The sequence below is a fragment of the Nelumbo lutea genome, chromosome 1, assembly GCF_056320005.1.
Source record: "Nelumbo lutea isolate HS-2025 chromosome 1, American lotus-T2T, whole genome shotgun sequence".
Classification (NCBI taxonomy): Eukaryota; Viridiplantae; Streptophyta; class Magnoliopsida; order Proteales; family Nelumbonaceae; genus Nelumbo; species Nelumbo lutea.
This window is the reverse complement of record NC_142684.1, coordinates 220,428,515-220,452,728: the sequence shown is the minus strand read 5'-3', so window position 1 is coordinate 220,452,728 and position 24,214 is coordinate 220,428,515. Positions and strand designations below refer to the sequence as shown.

General features: G+C 39.4%; 1 protein-coding gene and 1 pseudogene across 1 annotated transcript; one reads left to right on the top strand and one right to left on the bottom strand.

Moving 5' to 3' along the window:
* Nucleotides 1-130: 130 nt before the first annotated feature.
* LOC148881159 (soluble inorganic pyrophosphatase 1) lies at nt 131-6,048 on the bottom strand. The gene is made up of 9 exons (XM_088963445.1): nt 5,899-6,048; nt 4,973-5,098; nt 4,846-4,874; nt 4,382-4,447; nt 4,056-4,163; nt 3,142-3,207; nt 2,939-3,059; nt 2,742-2,823; nt 131-391 (listed from the first exon to the last, which is right to left on the bottom strand). Exons 2-9 carry the CDS (start codon nt 5,094-5,096, stop codon nt 349-351), a joined length of 639 nt encoding a protein of 212 aa, XP_088819571.1. The 5' UTR covers nt 5,097-5,098; nt 5,899-6,048; the 3' UTR covers nt 131-348.
* Nucleotides 5,117-20,023, top strand: LOC148881158 (large ribosomal subunit protein uL30y-like; annotated as a pseudogene).
* The last annotated feature ends 4,191 nt before the right edge of the window (nt 20,024-24,214 follow it).

Below are 24,214 nucleotides of genomic sequence, written 5' to 3'. Positions count from 1 at the left end.
CCACTAACATGGCACACCAATTGCCAATCCCCGAATTTCTTACACTATATATAGTGCTGTAACAACTGCATTGGGATTCCGGTGTGCAAAGATACATGTTTGGAAAATTTGTAAATACTAAGTTGAACCGTTAGGAGGCTAAATAAGAATGACAAATAATGTATTCCGAGTTTTAATTTGTGTTTCAATACAACCAATTGAAACAACATTGTTAAAAAAATAAAAATAAAAATCACTCCTAATAACCAAAACTCATATAATAGATAAAAGTATCACTCTTCCCCTTCGGCTTCTATTGCCCCCAACTGAGCAGATTATTAAGAGAGGTAGAATATACCCGCATGACGTCTATCGCCTCAAGGTCTGTAAGATGTACTGAGCATAAAGGTCCCTGCACCACAGAAAAGAGGCCATATTATGATCCCGATCTGTCCTAGTAAATGGTTGATGTGCATGTGTGTGTTTGCTCCCTTTAGAAATATGGGGGTGGGCTATTGCTATGAAATACAACCAGCTGCTACACAGCCTACACCCATCTCTATTCTCTAGCAAGAGTGCAAAAGACCATCTGCCATAGAATCGATACATCCTTGGTATCCAACTAAATTGAGTTGAGATGTTCTCTGAGGATCTAATCTATAATTTTGTTGAGGTAACGAGTCCACCAGGCTGCTTGCCAAACTTTGATTCCATGCGATCATGAACTCTCTTCTATCTCTGTTAACTCGCCTTAGTATGATTTATCTTTGCCGCCTTTGCCATTTCTGATGTAAATTAGATATAGGGAAAATTACCTTCTGCTACCTCATTTTAAATCCTTTTCCCATACATTATTTTTGAATCTCAGCCATTAATTTAAACTCCTTTTAGTTTCACCTTTACTTGAGTCCTTCCATTCCTATGGTAGGATTTCATCGTGTTATATGGCAGGAAGTAAACTACTGCTTAAACCCAGACTTGCTCAGATACATACAACTCAAACTGTAGTAGTCATGACACTCATACCGGCCCCAAGGGATTAAAAAGTGGCAGTTTGTTGAATAGGACCAACACAATGATCATGGCACCTAAAAACAAGCTGTATGTAAACACACGGCATCCAAGCTCCTGAAGGTCTGCAAAGCAAAACCTTATGAATGCCCTAATTAATAAGCAAAGCAAAGGAATAAGGGGGTGACACATGGCAGGACAACATGTAGGAGCTCAGGAGAGGAAAGAGCACGCCATTCAGTACCGAGTTTCTTCACGCCTCTCCTGTAATAACTTGTGCTGAGCTGGCATAACCAATCAAGACGCCACTGGAGGGGATATCCGTTTATAAAAGAGTGGCAACACAACTAATGAGAACAACCAACAATCCAGCAACACATTCTATTGGGGTTATATAGCTCTCCAGAGAATACTTCCCCCTCAAGGACTTCATTGTTCACTGAGAAACCCTAATCCCCTTAGTCTGCAGCTCCCCCACAAAACTCATCCCTTCTTTTCTACTCCACTCAGGTTGCAAATGGAAACTTTCAGAACACTACAGACCACCGACATACACTGCCTTACACAGGATTAGAAGAAAGATCTCAAACTTTGGAACCAAGGTTACTGCATAAACAGATTCCTATGAACAAGGAGATGAATCAGAAAGTGAGCTACCAGTAATCACCACCTACTCTATGCCCCAACAAGTTCATAGTCTAACAGTTTGTTCTTTGAGAATACAATCATTGCCCTAGGTTTTCGTTTAAATGTTTATAAAGGAATTATCTAATCTAAATCAGATGATTCCTAGTGTGTAATGCAGACCATATATATCCATGGGAGACGTGCAATTTTTCTCTTGCCAGATATCAATGTAATCAATGCCAAAGATCCCTCGGGTGGCATCCATCCACTGTATTCTGGGTCCTTGCATCTGGAATGTGTTATTCATATCCCCACAACATTAGAGCAAAAAACTAGGAGTTGCCAAAATTTTCTCTAAAATCTCATGATAGGCATAACCATTTATGGATGATTATTATCTCAAAGAGTTGTGCCCTTGTCCCATAGAGTCAAATCACTATATAAATAGGTCTGTCAATGGGTCTTGAACCAATTATGTCAGTTCTGATTTCATGATTTTGTCCCGATTAAATAATTGGGTTGTCTCCGATTCTTTCCTGTCCCAAACCTACTCAGACCCAAACCAATTATTTGATTAATAATCAGTTCCTGGTCTGGGTCTGTGATTTTGTCCTGATTATGGTTGGTTCGGGACTGGAACCACCCTGTCCCAACTCAGACCCGAACCATTGACAGCTTTATATATAAAGAAGTGTCCCTTCTTCAAGCCTTTGGTAATTTTAAATAGATACGTTCAAAGACAGAATTGCAATTACAAGGTGACAAAGACAACAAAGAGGTGAAACAAAATGGTTTTGTTCAAGGAATAAAGTGTTTCATAGAAATAAGGACTTATTTTGGTAAATGGTAGTTTTGCCACTAAAAGGCTACATTTAATTGAATTTTATAGAAATTGGTTTTATTCTAAATGAGGGCATCTTGGTTTTTTGTGGAAACAACTGAACAGTTGAATTAATGTTAGGAATTCAAAAATAAGTCAGCTATATGCAATATTAAACATTTAGACAGTGAAAATGCAAAGGCGCAAATGTGGCAGATCAAAGCAATTTACTCTTGATTATATCTTCCATTTCTACAGTTGTAATAAGTGATCTTGGTTGTTTGATAAGTTGAGATAAACTTACATTGAGTGCTGAATGGCTTCCTGAGCAGCGTCTGAAGGCAGAAATTCATTAACTGCAACTTCTTTGTTCTCATTTTTCTTGTCTGGATTATTTGTCAAGAAAATATTCAAAAGTTTACCTCATGTGATATCAAACCTCAAATACGTGGAATGAAATTAAAGTAACTGAAAGTAAAAGCTAAAAGAGAGAAGGGGTACAGTCTTCAAAGAATCGGCGGATCTCAGCCAGGCGATGAGGAGGAAGTTGTTTGATGTCGGTATAGTGACGATACTCTGGATCATCAGCACACACTGCTATGATTTTATCATCTTTCTCTCCCTTTTTGATGCAAACAAAACAAAACCAATTATCAAAGCTCAGTTTGAAGGAAGGAACTGTTTGGGATTTACATCAACCATACCTGATCAATCATGGGCATGAGCCCTATAGCTCGGACTCGGAGAAAACAACCAGGGAGAACTGGTTCCTGTTTCCAAATGCCAATACAGTTTTGAATCAGTTGATTCTCTTTACTAACCACTATTAGTAATCATAACAGACGAAAGCGTAAAACAATTGTAAGGCCAGCTATGTTAGTGTTGGACAGTTAAGAAACAACATGTCTAAAAAATGAGTGTGGCAGAAATGCGCATGCTCAGATAGATGAGAGATAAAACTAGAAAGGATAGGGTCAGAAAAGAAGTCATAAGAAGGAACATACAAGTAGCTACAATAGGTGATAAAATGAGAGAAAATAGATTGAGGTGGTTTAGTTATGTGCATACAAGATCATCTACAGCACCCATTAAAATAAGTGATCTGTTACAAGTTGAAGGGGCTAGAATAGCTGGGGGCAGACCAAAAAGGACTTGGATGGAAATAGTAAGAAGTGATTTAAGAGCCCATTATTTGACAGTGGATATGGCACTGAACAGAACGGAATGGCAAAATATGATTCATGTAGCCAACCCCATATAATTGGGACAAGGCTTAGGTGATGATGGTGTTTGTAATTTGGTTTAAAGGAAGGTTTTTGATATCAAAACTTTTTTCTGAAATTTCTCTGGACTAAAATATGTTCGATTTATCATATGATTATGAATATATATTTTATATGTTTAAAATTCAGTTAACATTCAACCAAAATTTCCAAAACCATGATATTTAGCTATTGGTTTTCTTCACTCCAGGCAAAACCAAAGTTTCAAGAAATTGAAAGCCTTGGCCAACCTAAACAAATGAGAGAGAAGGGTCTGACAGAAAACAAGCCTTGCAGACATATATTGTCATATTTCACAGATATCAAATGCCAAGTACCAAGTAGGTTTGACGTACCTGCATGAGGATTAAAACATCCAGTGGATCATTGTCTTCGCACAACGTGCGGGGGATGAAACCATAGTTGTGAGGATACACCACAGAGGAATACAAGACACGATCAACCTGGCAACCATTTGACAGTAAGAACAATTGCAAGAAACTACAGGGATGTTAAAATGCAGGGATAGATAGTGCAATGAATGGCCTGATGATATGCCTTCAAGGTACCTTCCAATTTATAGTATAAAAAATAGTCTATAAATTAGTTAAGATTTGACACTTGCAATTTGTAAAATCTGGAAAAGCATTCCGAAATCCGAATGAGTATCACCCATTCACACCTTTATCAGTCCTGTCTTTTTGTCAAGCTCATATTTCACCTTGCTTCCTTTTGTGATTTCAACAACCTGCACCAGATAAATTAGTTCTTAAAACTTCAAACCTTATTTTAAAGTGCCAATATTTTCAGCATATATTCATATTTCAAACTGCATTTTGACTTGACAAAGATAGAACTAAGGAAAGTAAAATAAGCAAGCGGCTAGACAGAGAGGCACAACTTAAGTGTACCACAAGAACTAAGTGTTAGAATGAAATCACTACACTCTTATTCAGTGTCAGGTAAGCTTGGTAATTTGCCTTCCACTAGATGAAGAAAATGAGATTGCTGATAATAAGATTTTACTCTTCATTTCCCCTTGATTCCAGTGGTATCATGTTTCCACTCAAAATGTGAAAATACTTTAAATCACGACCAAACACAAATATTTATTCAATTGACAAAACCATTTGAGTGAATACATACACAATTGACAACTTGAGGAGCTCCAGGTCCTGCATACAAGATTTGTAAATGATAATTACTTTCAATGTGTTTATTATGTATACAGAAAAAGCTCCAGGTGATGCAAAAAAAATGTCTATATTTATACCAATTTCAAGATCATGCCAAGGATGTGCAGCAACAGATCTCCTTGACAAGGATGAAAGGATCCTTTCATTCAGTTGTGGGACTGGACGTTGCTGTTGATCTTCCATACCCGCTTCACCACTCATATCTGTAACAAAAGCTAAAGATGATGATGATTATGATGTGGGGTTGGGATTGGGAAGTCTGGGAGTGGGAATTCTGTGGCACTAGAGATTGTGATGACAATGGAAAGTTAAAGCGTTTGGACTGTTTTGCTTGATGCAATTGTGATGGTTGACTATTTCATCAGCCACAGAAAGATAAAAAAGGGTACTGTCTAAAAATGGCTTCGTGTCTGGTTACGGAAGATGAATGATATAATTTACTTCTATTTATTGGGAGTTTACTAGGGGAAGTTAAGATTACAGTTGACTTGGTAAAACTTTTGGCTTAGTAAAAGTTGACAAGAAAAATCAGGGAAGGAGAAAATAGCTCGGCTTAATGTTCATTGATGAAGACCCTTTATCTGTTTATTGATCCTTTAAATGGTCTGCAGATAAAAGAAGCCACTATGATGAAATATTTCATTTAAAAAAGGAAGTGGAGATATCTGACGCCTGTCTTATTGTTCCAAAGAGAGGGAAAAGATCTGAAAGTAAGTCTTGATTGAACTACATTAAGGTTCAAAAACATCACTTCTCTGTAATAAGGTGACAGTTCCAGGTTCTATATGGATCTGTAGATGAACAAAATTTGAATGCGGAAAACATAAATGCAATTAGAATGGTCAATAGAATATCAATGTTAAAAAGGCGGAGCAATAAACCCAACAAGATGAAGAAAATGGTCATCTGTCACTGTTCTCACCAAAGCACAAACAAAAAAGTGCGCATAATAGGAGGAGGGGATTAAGAAATAAGGAATCACAAAAGCATGAAGATAATGCACCTTACGAATTACGATCAAGGAAGAACCCTGGAAGAGGGAGTGAAATCCTGAGAGAGCCCGAGTCCTTATCAAATGGATGAAGGGGATGATGGTTAAGTCTTTCCAACGGGGCAAGACACAGTTGAGTGCAATAACGAGTGAAACTTTTTCTGTGCCTCTCTCCTCCTTATACAAGCAAAGATGGTCAAATCGCAAGGGCCACGCAGATACAAAATACCGTATTACCCGGTTATACTTACACAACAACTATTGTTTTGTATTGAGTATTGACCTTTCAAAATTGTGTTAAGATTTAACCTGGTTCGAGATTTAATAGGTCTACGTCTACTCGCATCTCTTCCGGATCTCTACTGTATATATATACCAGCGGGCCCCGAGAATTTGACTTAAAAAGTTAAAACTTATTAGGGTAAATTACAAAGATCCCATGTACTAGTGACAAAGACCCCTATATTTTAATTTGCAACAAAGATCAGTTTTAGCCAAGTTGGAGCCCAATTCATGAGTCTATATATATATATATATATATATATATATATATAGAGAGAGAGAGAGAGAGAGAGAGAGAGAAAATAATATATATAATAAAAATATTATAATTCTTAATTATTAAAATTCTTAATTTTTAAATATCAAGTAAAAAATATTTTTATATTTAATTTTTATTTTTATAAAATATTTTTTTCTCGGAATCGAGCTTGAGCTTATGAGTTTTTTACTCGAGCCTTGTACTATTCGGCTCAACTCGGCTCAGCTCGAATCCACCCCTAGCCATTGGACAAAGACCCCTTCCGTTAGTATTCCGTTAATTAATCTTGAAAAAGATTCTCATTTAACAGTTTAATTTTTTAAATCCCTAAACTACCCTTTTCTTGTATATTTGAATAGTGAGAAGAAATCACCGGCCAAATAATCTCAATTACTTAAACATCAGACATACCATAACACCTAAAAAGCACTAGTAGTGGACAAAATCACCATGGACGAGAATTAAAATTTCTCTAGCCAATAGAACTCTGTTATATATTCACTCAAGCATATATCTAAGATGTAACAAATGGCTTGAGGCTGCTGAGCAGAAGAAGAAGAAGCCAAGGGTGGTCTTGTGGTTCCCGATCAAGGCAGTGTTGAAGAAGAAGAGAAAGGGAACCGAGGGATGGGCCCTGTAGGCGAAGAAGCAAGAGTTTGATGCCGCGAAGAAGAAGACTGGAGAGAATTGAAAGCTTATCTTCAAAAGAGCAATCACTCAAAGGCCAGAAAGAGTTGATTCAGTTGAAGCATGAGTCTAAGTTGAAAGGAGGATTTTATGTCGATCTAGAGGCTAAACTATGGTTTACCATCCGAATCCATGGAATCAATGCAATCACTCAAAGGCCAGAAAGACTTTGAAGCTTTTACGTTTAAGACAAATATTTAATGGTGTCTGTCTAAAGGTAAACAAAGCAAGAATGAACATGTTGCATCGGGTGGAGCCTTGAAGAGTGTTCGTAAATTGATCTACAAGAGGGGTACCATTATGGGAAGCTAAACAAACAAAGAATTGCATTGAATGACGATTCAATTATTGAACAGGCTCTATGGGATCATGACTGTTGGTCCCCACTTTAAGAGGCAAATAACTTCTTGTGGCCATTTAAGCTCAAGGCTCCATTGGGTGAATGGGTGGGTTGAAAAAGAAGAGCATCCATTATGTTGAGGGAAGGAGATGCTAGAAACCGTGAACATTACATCAACTTGGTGGGGTGGCTTTATTTTCAATTCACAGGGAGGAATTATTGAATGATAAAGAACTCAATAGACAGTAGGTTGCTTGGTACAGTTATAATCGCAAGCAGTGTCTAATGCCCAACATCCACAATTTGTTTACAAAGAAGACCAGAACTGATTCTTCCAAATCTGTGTCTACTCATGATGCGAGTTAGATTTGTTATTGCTTTTGGGACCAAAAAAGAATTATTGGATTGGATTGATAATTTAAGACAAAAGGGTTTTTTAAAGAGAAAAGGACAATAAAAAGAAAATAAAGAAATTTTTTATGGGTGTTTTGGTAATTTAATGGATTCCGTCATATGGCTTAATGGTTAGGGAGGTATTTGTCACATGGTAAAAGTTAAGGGGGTATTTGTCGCAAATTAAAGTATAGGGGGGTCCTTGTCACTGACCCCATAGTACAAGGGGGCCTTGTAATTTACCCAACTTATTATTTTATGGATCTACTAGCAGGGACACGTGTAATTTACCCAACTTATTTTATGGATCTACTAGCACGGATTTATTAAGCGAAAGCTAAATAATAGAAAGGGTCATTTACTAAAATGCTCTTTCTAGTTTCATGGATTTAGTAAAATCTACTCTATAGTTAGCATTTTACTAAAACACCACTTATAATTTGTAATGGATTTAATCAATCTTCCATTAGATGACAGTGGAAAATGACAGTGTTGACCCTAATGTCCATTTAAATAAATTTAATCCAAAGAAAATAAAAATAAAAATACTATTTTTCCCTTAATAAGATATGAGCAACTACTCTATTGGCTATATTTGGTCAATTTTGTTTTCTGTACAAAAAAAAAAAGTGCTAAGGGTATTTTTGGAATAAAAAATAATGGGCCTAATGGAAAAACAAACACTCCTTAATGAAATATTGATTAAGTAAATAAGTTGTAAAATATACGGGATGCTTTAATAAAATGAAAACTATAAGGTAGGTTTAAGTAAATATGTAAAACTATAAGGAGTGTTCTAGTAAATGACCCTAATAGAAACACATAAGAGTATACAATTGTTTTATATTTTCAACTTTTTAAATAATTAATAATTATTCATATTGTATATACTACTTTTAATAAATATTTTACAATACAAAAATAACAATAATTAACTTCAGTTAGGTTTATTCATCAAACTAATGACACCAATCAATTCGACTCGAGTCGGACAATTTTCTAGTATTTTAGGTTGGCTTTGGTTAAAAAATTTCCCAATTTGACCAAGTTGGATCAGTTTCACCTTGGCCATTTGTAAACCAACCAAAATCAAACGACCTAACCATGGATATATATTAATATTTTATTTTTTAAATATAATTTTTAATATGGAAAGTGGGAAATTTCCCATATTTCTTAGTATAAAATGTTTTATATCATAAATCTAATTTTTAAATTTATTTTTAATAATTGCACTATAATTTTTAAAATAAAATAAAATTTTTAATTTTAAATCTTTTGAACCGATTGACCAAACCAAAAAGTTGACCCAAACCAATACAACTTGAGTGGGTCGGGTTTCACAAAAGGTCAATCGGTTTTAGTTGACCAACTCCCCAACCTGAGCAGGTCGATTTGGTTGGCCAAATAGCCTATGACTGAACCGAATCAACTCATGAATACTCATAATTTCAGCTAAATTAATAATCTCATCTCTGATAAATAAAAATAGTTTAATCTCCAATAATTATTGAAAGTTTATAGCGAAAATGCACAATTATTTAAAATACATTGATAATGGAAAAAATACAATAATTACAAAAATTACAAAAATACAATAAGTAATAAAAATATATTAACTTAGTCAATAAATAGTATAATCTTGAATAATAGTTTAATCTCTAATAAATATTAATCAATAAGTTGTAACACAAATACAATAAATACAATAAGTACAAAAAAATAAATTTAAAAATTACAATAATAGTAGTTTAATCTCCAATAATTATTAAAAGTTTTCTATTAAATAACAAAACAAAATAAATTTATACATAATCATTGAAAATACAATAATCGCAAAAACCAATAAATAATTACTGAAATACAATAAATATTAATTTTTGTATATATAATTATATAATAAATACAAACTAAGAGTTTAAAATTATTATTCATAAATATTAATTTTTTTGAAAGTTATTTTCTCGAATTATTACTTGATACAAGTGAAATTAGTTACTTACAATATTATGTAAAAATATTAAATTATTATTAATTTCAATATAATGTTTTAATTATTTTTCTACTTTTCAGAAATTTTTTAAATTTATTACATAATTTCTTTATTTTAACTATTTAAAATCTAGTTATGTTAAATATTTTTTTATTTAAAACATTTTTAAATATTTAAATAATATGTAGAATATTTTAATTTTAAAATATTTATTATTTATTGAATTTAATTATCCATAAAATCTTAATTTATACCATTATTACATAATTTCATTATTAATTTTGTAATATATTAAATTATTATTAATTTTAATACTATGTTATAATTATTTTTCTACTTTGAAGAAATTTTTAAATTTATTACATAATTTCATTATTTTAACTATTTAAAATATAGTTATGATAAATATTTAAATAATCTATAAAATGTTCAATTTTTTTTGTTATTTTAATTTTATTTCTTTAAAGCTATTACATATTATTAAATATTTTCAAAACATTGAAATTGATAATTCGGAAAAACATAATTTAAATTATTAGTACATAATTTTGTGATGTATTTTGTAAAAGTATAAAATTATTTTTTGTGTGTTTTTAATAAGTATTTTAAAGATATTATATAATCTTGTTAGAATATTTAAATAATTCCTAAATTTTTTAATCCAAACTTTCTTTAGATGCATCTAGATAAAAAGTAAGGGAGAGGATAAATAGGAATGAGAGATAATTTAGGAGAGAAACTCGATAATTTTGGAGATAAATAAGAATTAGAGATAATTTAGAAGATAAATAGGAATTAGAGATAATTTTGGAGAAAGTGGGGCATAGTGGGGGAGGTAGTTTAGGAGAAATTTTAGGAGAAGAGATTATTTAGGGTATTAGGAAAGTGTATCTCATTAGTTGTTTAAAAAATGATATGAAATTAAAAAATAAAAAATTCAAAAAAAAGAGAAAATTTCTAGACTTCCTTGTTTTAATATATACTAGCGGGGACCTGTGTGATGCACAGGATTTGTTAAGCAAAAGCTAAATAATAGAAAGGGTCATTTACTAAAATATCCCTTATAGTTTCACGGGTTTACTAAAATCTACCCTATAGTTAGCATTTTACTAAAACACCACTTATAATTTGCAATGTATTTAATCAATCTTCCATTAGATGACATTGGAAAATGATAGTGTTGACCCTAATGTTCATTTAAATAAATTTAATCAAAAGAAAATAAAAATAAAAATATCATTTTTGCCCTTAATAAGACACGAACAACCACTCTATTGGCTATATTTGGTCAATTTTGTTTTTTGTACAAAAAGGTGTTAAGGGTATTTTTGGAATAAAAAATAATGGGTCTAATGGTAAAACAAACACCCCTTAATGAAAGGTTGATTAAGTAAATAAGTTGTAAAATATATGAGATGTTTTAGTAAAAGGAAAACTATAAGGTAGGTCTAAGTAAATATGCAAAACTATAAAGTGTGTTCCAGTAAATGACCCTAATAGAAACATATAAGTATACAATTGTTTTATATTTTTAACTTTTTAAATAATTAATAATTATTCATATTTTATATACAACTTTAAATAAATTTTTCATAATACAAAAAGAACGATAATTAATTTCAATTAGGTTTATTCATCAAACTGATGAAACTGATCAACTCGATCAACTCGACTCGAGTCGGTCAGTTTTCTAGTATTTTAGTTCGGCTTTGGTAAAAAATTTTCAAAATTCAACTAAGTTAGATCAGTTTCACTTTGGCCATTTGAAAACCGACCAAATCAAATGACCTAACCATAGATATATATTAATATTTTATTTTTTAAAATATAACTTTTAATATGGAAAAATGGAAAATTTCCCATATTTCTTAGTATAAAATGTTTTATATCATAAATCTAATTTTTAAATTTATTTTTAATAATTGCACTATAATTTTTAAAATTAAATTAATTTTTTAATTTTAAATCTTTTGAACCAATTGACCAAACCAAAAAAAATTGACCCAAACTAATTCAACTTGAGTGGGTTAGTTTTTACAAAAGGTCAGTCGGTTTCAGCTGACCAACTCCCCAACCTGACCAGGTCAATTTGGTTCCCAGATTACATACGACCGAATCGAATTGACTCATGAACACTAATAATTTCAGCTAAATTAATAGCCTCATTTCTAATAGATAACAATAGTTTAATCTCCACTAATTATTGAAAAATTATAGTGAAAATACACAAATATTGAAAATATATTTATAACAAAAAATACAATAATTTTAATATTTACAAAAATACAATAAGTACTAAAACTATATTAACTTAGTCAATAAATAGTATAATCTCAAATAATAGTTTAATCTCTAATAACTATTAATCAATAAGTTATAACAAAAATACAATAAGTACAATAAATTAAATTTAAAAATTTTAATAATAGTAGTTTAATCTCCAATAATTATTGAAAGTTTTCTTTTAAATAACAAAACAAAATAAACTTTACATAATCATTGAAAATACATTTGTCACAAAAAATAATAAATAATTACTGAAATAAAATAAATATTAATTTTAGTATATATAATTTTATAATAAATGCAGATTAAGAGTTTAAAATTATTATTAATAAATATTATTTTTTTAAAGTTATTTTCTTGAATTATTACTTGATATAAGTGAAATTAGTTATTTTCATTATTATGTAAAATATTAAATTATTATTAATTTCAATATTATGTTATAATTATTTTTCTATGTTTTAGATTTTTTAAATTTATTACATAATTTCTTTACTTTAACTATTTAAAATTTGGTTATGTTAAATATTTGGTTATTTAAAATATTTAATTATTTAAATACTTAAATAATATGTAAATTATTGAAAATTTTAAATATTAATTATTTATTGAATTTAATTATCCATAAAATCATAATTTATACTATTATTACATAATTTTATTATTACATTTGTAATATATTAAATTATTATTAATTTCAAGAAAAATAATTATGTAATAAATTTAAAGAAATTATGTTAGATAATTTACCATACTTTTTATCAACATTAGGGTCAACACTGTTGATGGAGGACGGTTTGGCCCAACCCCATGGCCTAAGAACACATGCGCATGACCTGGCTTGGTGAACAGTTCAACCTAACAGTATGATCTCAAATCGACGGGAAGGAAACGCCGGGTCGAAGATTGACAACTTATAGAGGACTAACACCTCGGTGAGTCAGTCTCCCGCCTAGCTTGGAGAGCCCAGGCTCCCCCCTAAGGAACCCCAAGCTCTCCCACATGGGAGGGAGCACCTCGGTGCTTTGAGGCAAGGACCGGGCTGCCTTGATGCAACCCGGTATGTGGTAGCTCAGCAAGCTGCATGAAGGAGGGCAGGAGGATCTCTTGCCCGACGTCGTACCCGACAAGCCTGGGGACAACAGCCATGTTCCTCGTCTAGTAGCATCGTGCCTGTTACATTTAGAAGGTGTCTCACACTTGACAGGCACGTACCCAGCAGTGACGGCCCCGCACGTACCACCTCAGCCCTGCCGATAACGACTGCGGCAGGTTGTTTGGGGCGGTTATACCCGCCCTGTTAGAGGCCAATGGGCCAGAGGTAACAGATTTCTGCTATAAGGAGCTTAGTATCAGGGAGGAGAGGTATCTTCATCTTCTATACTTGTGCAATCTTCACTCTTAGCCTTCATCTTCTCCTTGCTTCTTTTATCGAGTACTAACTTAATCATTGGAGTGTTCCCACCGGGACTCCCCCCGGGATTCTTCTTCTTCTCAGGTACCTTCCAGGAGACACGCGAGTGACAGCTAGGAGTGACCAGATCGCGCGACATCATTTGGCACCATCAGTGGGAAAGGCTTCTAAAAGCCTTCCTCTAAACCTTCACCGTTATTCCTCCTCTGAAAACTCAATGCTCATGGCTTCCTCGAGCAACGTTGGATGAAGCATGGAGATGGGTAACTCCAGGGAATAACCCCAGGTCCCCTTGGTCTGTATTGGATAGTATACCATTCCCCTCTCGGCGGACGGAGTCCCTAGCCAGAACACGCCGCCAGCAACGGCGCCTGTGGGCGTTCCCCTGCCTTCCTCGGCCGAAACAACCTTTGCTGAACCAACTATCGTCCCTCTGGCGACTAGCCAGAGCCAGCTCGACGATCTGATGTAGTGCATGTGCGCCATGCAAGCCCAAGTGCAGTAGCTCTAGCAACATCAGCTTTATCAACAGCAAGTGCTACACCACGTCTCCTAGTACCAGTATCAGCAGCAATTCCCTCAACTACCTCAACCCCAGCTTCAACAACTACAACTCCCTCCTCGGCACCCAGTCTCACCGCGGGCTAGGTCTTGCCGCCAGGAGGAGCACCTTTCTCGCTGAGAGGAGGCCCCCCAGAACCCTCCTAAGAGCCAGGCCTCCTCCCGCGGCAAACAAGAAAGACCAGCCACTCCGGTCTCATCGTGGGCAGTCAGGTCGGGAGGACCTCAGCTTGCTAGATCCGTGTCACCTCAACCCTCAAAGCCTGATACCCCGTTCCTTGGGAACGGGTTCGAGATCCTGGCCGCAGGCTCCAAGCAGGATCCCTTTGTCTGCAGCCATCACCAGCTGCCTGAGCTACTTCCTACACACACCATTCCAGACAACACCGAGTTGAGCAGCACGAACGTCGAGCCCACCAAGAAGCAGAGCCGCCACCGCTGAGCTCCCCGGTAAGCTCGAAAGCAAAGAAGAGGCAAGCTCAAGCGAAGCCAAGGCCCCCCTCCTTTCAGTTTCGTCCCCCCTGTCTTCCGAACTCCTGGCAGTCCCAATGCCTAAAGACTTCAAGCTCCCCCCTCTTGACAAGTATGACGAGTTGTTTGACCCAAATGACCACGTAGATGCCTTCCAGTCACAGATGCACCTGGCAAGAGCCATTGAGTCGTGTATGTGTGTGGCCTTCTCCAGCACTTTTAGAGGAGTAGCCTGCACATGGTACCAGAACCTGGCGCCTGGATCAATAAGAAGTTGGGCGCAATTCGCACAAGCCTTCACGTCCCACTTCGTCACCAGCAAACGGTGCCTGCGAACTGAAGAAAGCCTCCTCAGCATAGTGCAGAGAGAGGGAGAGTCCATTCGAAGCTATGTCAAGCGGTTCAATGATGCTTGTATGTAGATATCGTGCTCGGACCCCGCCATATGCCTCACGGCAGCCAAGAAAGGTGTGACACACAAGGATTTCAAATGGCACATGGTTATCAACCAACCGGCGACCATAACTGAATTTCTTAAGCTCGTGGATAGGTTTATAGCCACTAAAGAAGAGATCAGCCAGAAGGATGAAGGTGTGCCCGAAAAGAGGAAAAGAGAGGGATAGCCTTCCAGTCAAGGGGACAGCCGAAAGAAAAAGTATGCAGCTCGGGGGGCAAAGCCGAGTCAGTCATTCCGAGCTCCTGTAGCGGACCGAACTGACTACACCCCATTGAATGCGAAGCGGACTGAAATCCTGATGGCAATCAAGGATGCCCCGTATGTGAAGTGGCCACCCTGTTTGAAGGGAAATCCCAATGAGAGAAATAAGAATTTGTACTACAGTTTTCATAGAGATCACGGTCATAGTATCGAAAATTGTCAAAACCTCCGCGACGAGATTGAGGAGCTCATCCGTCGCGGATATTTAAGGAACTTTGTACAAAATAATAATAATAGTAAAATAAAACAAGTCGGCAAGGGGAGCATGGTAAGGATGCTCATGAGTCTAGCAGCAGGCCAGCCGAACAGTCACAGAGGCAGCCTCCGGAAGAGAGGCCGATTTGGGGCACCATCCACATGATAGTGGGAGGTTCGATCGTCGTGGGTTGTACTTCAGCAGGAGCTTGGACGTCGGTTCGTGAAGCCACCCGGGAAGAACAAAATCCTCCAAAGCGGCCAAGGACAGAAGAGCCAATTTTCTTCACGGAGGACGATGCGCGAGGGGTCTACTACCCCCACGATGACGCACTTGTGATAAAGCTAAGGATCAATGACTTCGAGGTCTAAGAAGTCTGGCCCCTTGGGAAAATAAAAGTACCTGTAGAAGTTGGCACATGGCCCTGTGTAGTCAGAGTCTACCACGACTTCCTGGTGGTCGCAACCCCCTCTCCATACAATTTCATAATAGGTCGGCCGATCACCCATATCCTACGAGTGGTGGTCTCCACCTATCATTTGGCTATGAAGTTCCCTATTGACTTTGGTGTGGGGTAGCGTGGGGCAACAGCTCAAGTCGCGCAAGTGTTATGTCGCCGCCCTGAAGGGAAAGACCAAGGTGGCCGACGACCTCGAACTAGAGCGGCCCATAGAGCAAGGCGAAGAACGAGCCGCGCCCACGGAAGGAAATCCTCTACGACCTGGAGATTGAAAGAACTCTCCGTGTCCGACTAAGAGCAGCCAAACAAGTCCAGCAAGAAGCTCAAGAAGCTCAAGAGGCTCAAGAAATGGCTGAGCAGAGGACTATGATGGACTATGCCAAACCCACTCTCACTGGAGCTGCCTTCAGCATTATCAGGCCCAATATTGCTGCTAACAACTTTGAGATCAAACCTGTCATCATACAAATGATTCAAAACATGGTGCAATTCTGTGGATTGGCCTACGAAGATCCCAATGCACACATTTCTAACTTTTTAGAAATTTGTGACACCTTCAAACACAATGGGGTAAGTGATGATGCCATTAGGTTGAGGTTATTCTCATTTTCTTTGAAGGATAAAGCCAAAGCATGGCTGAATTCATTGTCGGCAGGATCAATAGCTACGTGGGATGAAATGGCCAACCGTTTTCTCTCTAAATATTTTCCCCCTTCTAAAACTGCTAAAATGAGGAATAACATCACTACTTTTTTTCAGCAAGAGGGGGAATCTTTATACGAGTCATGGGAAGACCCAATCTACTTCTTTTATTAGTACCGAGCTGACTACTTCATTACTCGCGGAGAGGTACACCTTTAAAACTTCTCCCTCCTCAGGTCGACGTCCTACAAAACTCTCTACTTTTCTTAATTGCCTTGAAAAAATGTAGGCAGCGATCTGCCAATTTGGACATGAAGTGGCTCAGTGCGGCTATACGGCCGTTCAGCCTCTTAACCTCTTTTAACTTACGAGGTGACTTCATATCCAGGATGACTTTTATTTTTTCAGTGTTGGCTTCGATGTCCTGCCGATTAACTATGTAACCCAGGAATTTTCCCGAGGCTACACCGAAGACACATTTGTTAGGGTTTAATTTCATATTATATTTGCGTAAAATTTCAAAAACACATTGCAAGTCATTTATTAGACAATTTGAAAGTCAGGTTTGACGACCATGTCGTTTATATAGCATTCAACCTTATCGCCGATCAACAGCTCAATCAATTGGAAGGTCGCCCCGGCATTTTTCAGTCCGAAGGCATGACCTTGTAACAATGCAGTCCTAGCTCGGTTATGAATGCTGATTTTTCCTCGTCAGCGGGGTCCATCTTGATCTAGTTATATCTTGAGTATGCATCCAGAAAACTCAGCAACTCGTTCCCTGAGGTCGCATCCACTAGACGGTCGATCTTAGGGAGTGGAAAGCAATCCTTCGGGCAAGCTCGATTTAGATCGGTATAATCGACGCACATGTGCCATTTACTGTTGGCCTTTTTTTACCAGAATGGGGTTTGCTACCTAGCTCAGATAATGAACCTCCCTGATGAAATCGGCTGCAAGGATTTTCCCAACCTCCTTGCCAACTATCCTCCAGTGCTCTAGGGCGAGGTTGCGTTTCTTCTGTCTAACGGGCCTGACTGCAGGATCAATATTTAATTTATGAGTTATTACCTTTGCATCTATACTAGGTATTTCTGCCTCGGACCATTCAAATATGTCTAAATTTTTAAGTAAAAAGCTTACTGACTGAGAATGAAGAGGTTCCTCGATCGCTGCCCCGATCTGGAGAGTTCTAGTTGAATTTTCTTTTGAAGTTGGGATATGGATCGACTCCTCGGTTGATGTAGCTCGCTCCATGGGATATTCCACGGGTCACTTTGGCTCGATGTCATCCGCCAGCCTGGCTTTCCCTTTGAGGGCGGCGACGTAGCATTTTCGAGCCTGGTCGCCTTGCGCTACCCCTACTCCGAAGTCTGTGGGGAACTTCATAGCCAAGTAGTAGGTAGACACTACCGCGCGAAGTGCATGGGTGATGGGCCGCCCTATAATGGCATTGTACGGGGAGGGAGTCGCGATCACCAAGAAGGTGTGCTCAAACCTTGCGATATTGGGCCACGTGTCGACCTCCACAGGTACTGAAATCCATCATAGGGGCCTTACTTCTTCTCCGCTGAAGCCTACCAGAGGATAACTCGTTGGCCTGAATCTACTAGGACGTGTTCAAAATCGTTGATCCTCATCCTTATGACTAGAGCGTCATCATGGGGGTATTGAATTCCACGCTCTTCGTCCTCTGTGAAGAATATGGGGTCTTTGAGCCTTGATCGCTTTGAAGGATTCTATTCTTCCCATTCTAGTTCGCAAACCGAGGTCCTCCCCGCTGCTAAGGAGTAGTCCACAATAATAGATCCACCAGTGATTGTGTTGATTACTCCGCATACCGGTCTTTCTTTGGGAAGCTGTCTCTATTCATTTTGCCTACTGCTGGACTCAGGAGCATCTCTCCTCTGCTCCCCCTGCCGATCTGTCTGGTTCTTATTATCCTTCTGTACAAAATTTTTCAAATATTCGTGACGGATGAGTTCTTCGATCTCGTCGCGGAGGTTTCTACAATTTTCGGTACTATGACCGTGATCTCTATGAAAATGACAGAATACATTTTTATTTCTAGTGGTGGGATCCCCCCTCAGCCAGGGTGGCCACTTTACATAAGAGGCATCCTTGATCACCATGAGAATCTCTCCTCGCTTTGCGTTGTGGGGCATGTAGCTCGTCCTTTCGACCATAGGAGTTCAGGAACATCGACCTGACTTGTTCCCTCTTCTGGTTGGCGACTTGCTCTTTCTTCACTTGCTATCCCCATTGCTCGAGGTATCACCTTCTCGCTTCCTCTTCTCGACTAGACTCATTTTTTCTGATTCATCTCCTCCTCTGTCTCGATGAACTGATTGACGAGCTGGAGCAACTCGGTGATATCCTTGGGCTTGTTGGCTACCACGTGCCATTTGAACTCCTTGTGAGTGATGCCTCTCTTTGTCGCCGTGAGCCTTACAGCGGGATCTAGATTGGGGATTTGCAGGCAAGTGTCGTTGAAGCGTTTAATGTAGCTCCGAATTGATTCCCCCTCTCTCTGGACTATGCTGAGGCAGCTTTCGTGCGACCTTGGACACTTCTTGCTGGTGATGAAGTGCGAGGTGAACATCTGTACGAACTGCGCCCAACCCTTGAAGGTCGTAGAGAAAGCTACGCACATGCAAGATTCATCAACCTTAGTTAAGTGCATCTGGGACTGGAAGGAGTCTACATGATCATTAGGATCGAATGACTCGTCATACTTGTCCAACGGAGGCATTTTGAAGTCTTTTGGCATTGGGGTCACTAGGAGGTCGGGAGATAGCAGAGAAAACCCAAAGAGGAGGGGAATTTTTGTAGCTCCCAAGCTTGCCTCTTCTTTAACTTTTGTTTGCTCAGTTTGATCAGGAGTGACGAGCTGGCTCGAAGCTACAACTCAGCACGTCTTATGATGCCGCTTCTGTTGCTGCTTGGCAAGTTCCACATTAGTGCTGCTAGCTTCAATACGATCAGGCTCGGTGTGGTCGCGGGGTGACTCAGACTGCTAGTACTGGCTACTATGGATGGAGAGTCCTCGTTTGGAATCTGCGACCAGAACCCTGAACCGATTCCCCGTGAGTAAGCCTTCCTGACGCGACGACTTGGGCGAAATGGCCCTGGTGGGCTAAGAGTCTCCTAATCTTTTCTCCAAAATAGGAGCTATTTGTTTGTCTCTCCTGCCGCGAGACGAGACTTGGCTCCCGAGGGGATGTGGAACCTAGGGAGTCTGTCCCCGGCGAGGAGGGTGAGAGTTCTGACAACGGGATCCGCTTTGCTGTGGGAGCGGACTCCGAGGTGGGACCGACTATTGACTCCACGACACCAGAGGGAATTGCTGCTAACATTGTAGCTGGTAAAAGTGGTGCATCACCTGTTGTTGGTAGTGCTGGAGCTGCTGGACCTGTTGCATCTGGACCTGAATAGCCCGCACTCAGTGTACCAGGCCATCTAGTTGGTTTTGTCCAACTGCAGGGAGAACCACAGAAGGTTCGTTGTAGGTTGCGCCCACCATCAGAGGGAGTGGGGCATTCACCGGCACTATGACTTGAGGCATGTTCAATGTGGGAACCCCGATTGTAGTGAGAGGCACGGTGAACTGACCAATGCACATAGTAGGGACTTGAGGTTGCCCCCCGGAGACATTCATTTCTCCATTCTGTCTGGCGTTACTGGAGAATGCCATTGACACAGTTTTGGATGGTTAGCGAAAAGAGGCTTTTTGAAGCGTTTCCCACAGACGACGCCAAATGATGTAGTGCAATCCGACTGCTCCTAGCTGGAGGTGACCTAGCTCCCAACAAACGACGGACTTGATTGATTTGCAATAATCAAATTAGAGAACACATGGTGGATTACCCGGCGAGGTCGCTCCGATGCTTAAGTCAGTACTTGGTTGCGAGTTGATGAGAACTTAAAAATGATAGAAAACTAAAGAGCAGAGATTACGCATACCCTTCACCCCTGGGGGGTGAGGCCTTTATTTATTGGAGTCCTCATGGGTTTGGTGTAGTAGTTCTGGGATTCTCACTGCGGTAGGATTCGTTGCTTTATTAGTTGGGGATAACACCACCAACTGGTAAGGTTGCCCATTTCCACCTGAATCGGGGAGTGGGTGAGATAATACTTGCCGTTATAAGGCATGATCCCGTAAGACGCGGGGTACAGTGGTGAGATCCTTGGAGTTACCATGCGGTGGTCAGCATCACTTGAGCTCGTGCTCAACTTGATGTGAATGCCGAAGTGCCTTAGTACCAAGGTGCTCTTGTACCGAGGTAGGCTTGTTTCGAGGTGGACTCCTCCTAAGGTGATCTAGCTATTCGGGCTCAATTTGTTGCGGACTCGGTATTGTTAATACTCGTTGCGACCTGATGTCGAGGTGATCCTAGTTCGGGATGATCTTGGCTCGAAGTAACTTTAGTTTGGAGTAACAAGATACTCGAGGTTGTTCTACGACGAACTGACCATGCTGAATTGTCACTTATGCCAAATCACGTCCACATATCCCCTGTTATGAAATCGGGCCAAATCACCCTTCATCTACAATAACTGTCCTAGTTCTACCGTATCGTTTGTTTCATTTCTTCTGAAACAATCACAAACACTTTTTTGATTATGGATCTATTACCAGAAATTCGATACCTAGTCTCAGCATTCAATGCGTATTCCTGAATAATCTCATTTTTCAATTATTCAACCATTTCATTTTACCAGCTGGGGTTAGCGCACAATATCTTCTGACGAATCGACATAAGATTCGGGCAGTTGTTTTTTATCACTTGGGGGATCCAACGACAAAAGCGGAGCTCAAAGATTATCTTCTTGAGCTTCGCGGCAGCCCACCTGTCAAAAGGGTGTTGAAGGCTCATAAGGACTATCTTTTTGGTCTTGATTTTGTTTACTTTTGTTTCTGCTGCTAAAGTTCCGCCCTAGACGTAACCGCCAAGGTGAACTGGGTCATCAAATTAGTCCATCCGTAGTGACCTTTCCACCCAGGAGCTTGTGGACCATTTTGAACGTATACGGTCACAGTACGAAGCAATTTCATGAGAGCGCTCCAAAGCCTCAACTGCTTTATCAACCGCGAAGGCGGGTTTGGCATCGACCCAATCAGAAGTCACCCGTTGTCGCGAGATGTTAAGGATGAGCCTGAACTTCTTTTCAAGCATTAATGGAGGGAGTTAGAGTACGAGCGACCAACCTTGATCAGAGGTTTGTCATAATGTCACAGGGTTAGAGGTCAGGACAAGCCTTTGTGTGCTTAGAGGTTAGGAGTTGCCCGGTGAGATGGTTCCACCAAGGTCAGTACCACTAGATCATGACCTCCAGTCGCATGGCCGGGGCACTTGGCTGGCTTAGATCGGTCCATGGGAGGTGCCACTTACGTGCTAAAGGGGGACGGCCATAATGCAAGGCGACTGTGCGCCGAAGAGGTGACTTGGCACCGATGTGAGGGGTCTCCTGTATGCCGATGATAATGGGCACCTGTGTGCCATATTGAGAGGCAACCGCTGGGACGTAACACACCCGTGCGGTAGAGGCAATGGGGTAGCTCACTCAACTTGGGCAAGGGGCTGACGTGGTGAAGGGTTATGCTTGAGCCAGGCCTGCATGCCAAGCCTCCCTTGAGTGTCGACAGCGCAGTGCTGGTCCATACACTGTCCCCATGAGCATGTGTGCGCCCATGAGGAATTCTGGTAGCCATGCTAGCCATTAATCAGGGCCGCCCCGCAAGGGATGATGGTCTAGGAGTGCCAAGGTCAGACACCCAAGAAGGTCGACCACCCCTCCTCAAAGAGTACGTTAAGCTTTTGGTGGTTTGCCTGAAGATAACATCAATTCTCCCAAAAATCTTACAGGTGAAAATGATGGTGATGTCCCTCAACGTAAGCCTGCCAAGTGTAGGTAAAATTAAGCCTGTATCAGACCGTAACAACAATTCATCAAGATTTTCAAGCGGCTGCAGCACTAGGGGGTCAGGTAGTTGTTCGGGCAATGCCGAGAGGAGGGCGATCAGTCTAGTGTAGTAGGCTCTCTCTCACCAACAACAAAGGGTGGGTTGTAGGGCTTATGGGGAAAGCGCTGGGAAGGATAGGGATAGTGATACGGCGGTTATTGGATCGGTCAAACGGGACATCAAAAGTGTGATCTATTCCTATGCTCCGCCGCCCTCCCCGACAACAAGAAAGGGCCCTTCCTTCTGCTTTCGGAGCTGCGTGATGACCCCAGTCCCACTGAATGGAAGGGAACAGTCCTTTAAGGTAGTCAACTCCAATAGTCGCACCTACCAGCAACAAGACCACTACTCCCTGCACGCCACTAAACGGCGCTATTTAACGGTTTGGTTCGCCCAATACAAGAATTACAGCCCTTACTAGCTTAAGGCTAAAGCCGTGGACTACGCCCCCGTGAGACCCCTCTATTTGACTAACATACCCCCTTTGGATCTCCCCCATACAAGGGCTTCCCTGAACTCCACTCCCTCACTCGAAACTAAAAGCAACTAATCGCACCGACTCCCAACTACTCCCATCCCAAAGCGTGCCTGCTTGAAGACGCCCACCTCGTGCTTCTTTCGAGGAATCCCTTCATCGTTACACTCGCCCTAAATGAGCTTGAATCGGTATCTTGTTAAGGATTTTTTAACCAACAACTTAAATTCCAAGGGTTTATCAGGCCATGCTTATTTGGAAAAGGATAGATTGGGCCCGCTGTATAAAGCTCGAGCCCAAACCTGAGGGCTTAAAACTTTGTGCTGAACATGTCTAATAATAAGTTGTCATGAAAGAGCGGAGAGGACAAAATTGTGCTCTTTATTTGATTTTGGATAATAGTAAAAGGAACTCTTGAAGGGGGAAATGGAGAATAGAAAGAATTTGAAAATGCTCAATAGATGATGAACTATGATTCCTTTTTTCTTTTTTGTTCATCAGCAATACTTTCCCATTTTTCCTGTACCTCTCTTTTTTCTTTTTTTTCAAAGTGGTTCTGCGTCCATGCTGAGACAATCCAACTAATACATCAACGAACCAGCCCTCAATTGATAAAATTAACTATGATGCATCTCCATGACTCTTGTGCCATATGAAAAACTTGGAGGTCAAAGCTTATTTTGTTGGTAATACTACGTACCATAAACTTATCAGAAGCTTGGGTTGCCTGGGACTCTCTTCTGCTTATTTTATACCTCAAGTCAAAGATTAATACACCGTGAAGGCTAAGGACAATCTTTGAGGAATGCTTATAAGTGAAAATGCCCAATGGCCAATGTTATTTTTTTTTTTGAATTAAACAAAATTGCATTATACACAAGTCCCAAGGAGAAATTGAGCTTTCATGCGCAAGCTAAGCTGGTACTTGATTAGCCTTCCGGAATACTTTAGTTGCTATTTGTTGGGGTGATTCATGGTCTCATGGGACCGAGCTACACCGTCTGGTGTCTCTTCTTTAAAAAAGTGTCTAAAACTTTAGTCAATAAACCATTAACACGTAAGGAATCGTGAAAAGGATTCACACAAGGAGAAGCGTCCACGTCTCAAAACGTCCCACAGCACATTTCAACCGTATATCGAGAACATCTCTCAATGACAAGTACGGGAGATGTTCTCGATGCACGCT

What these genes read in the sequence shown, in the direction of transcription:
- LOC148881159 (XM_088963445.1), bottom strand. Translation starts at nt 5,096, where the DNA reads ATGAGTGGTGAAGCGGGTATGGAAGATCAACAGCAACGTCCAGTCCCA. An exon ending in TTGGCATGATCTTGAAATTG is followed by an intron (nt 4,875 to 4,972) that starts GTATAAATATAG and finishes TCTTGTATGCAG; the next exon opens with GACCTGGAGCTCCTCAAGTT. An exon ending in CTCCTCAAGTTGTCAATTGT is followed by an intron (nt 4,448 to 4,845) that starts GTATGTATTCAC and finishes TATCTGGTGCAG; the next exon opens with GTTGTTGAAATCACAAAAGG.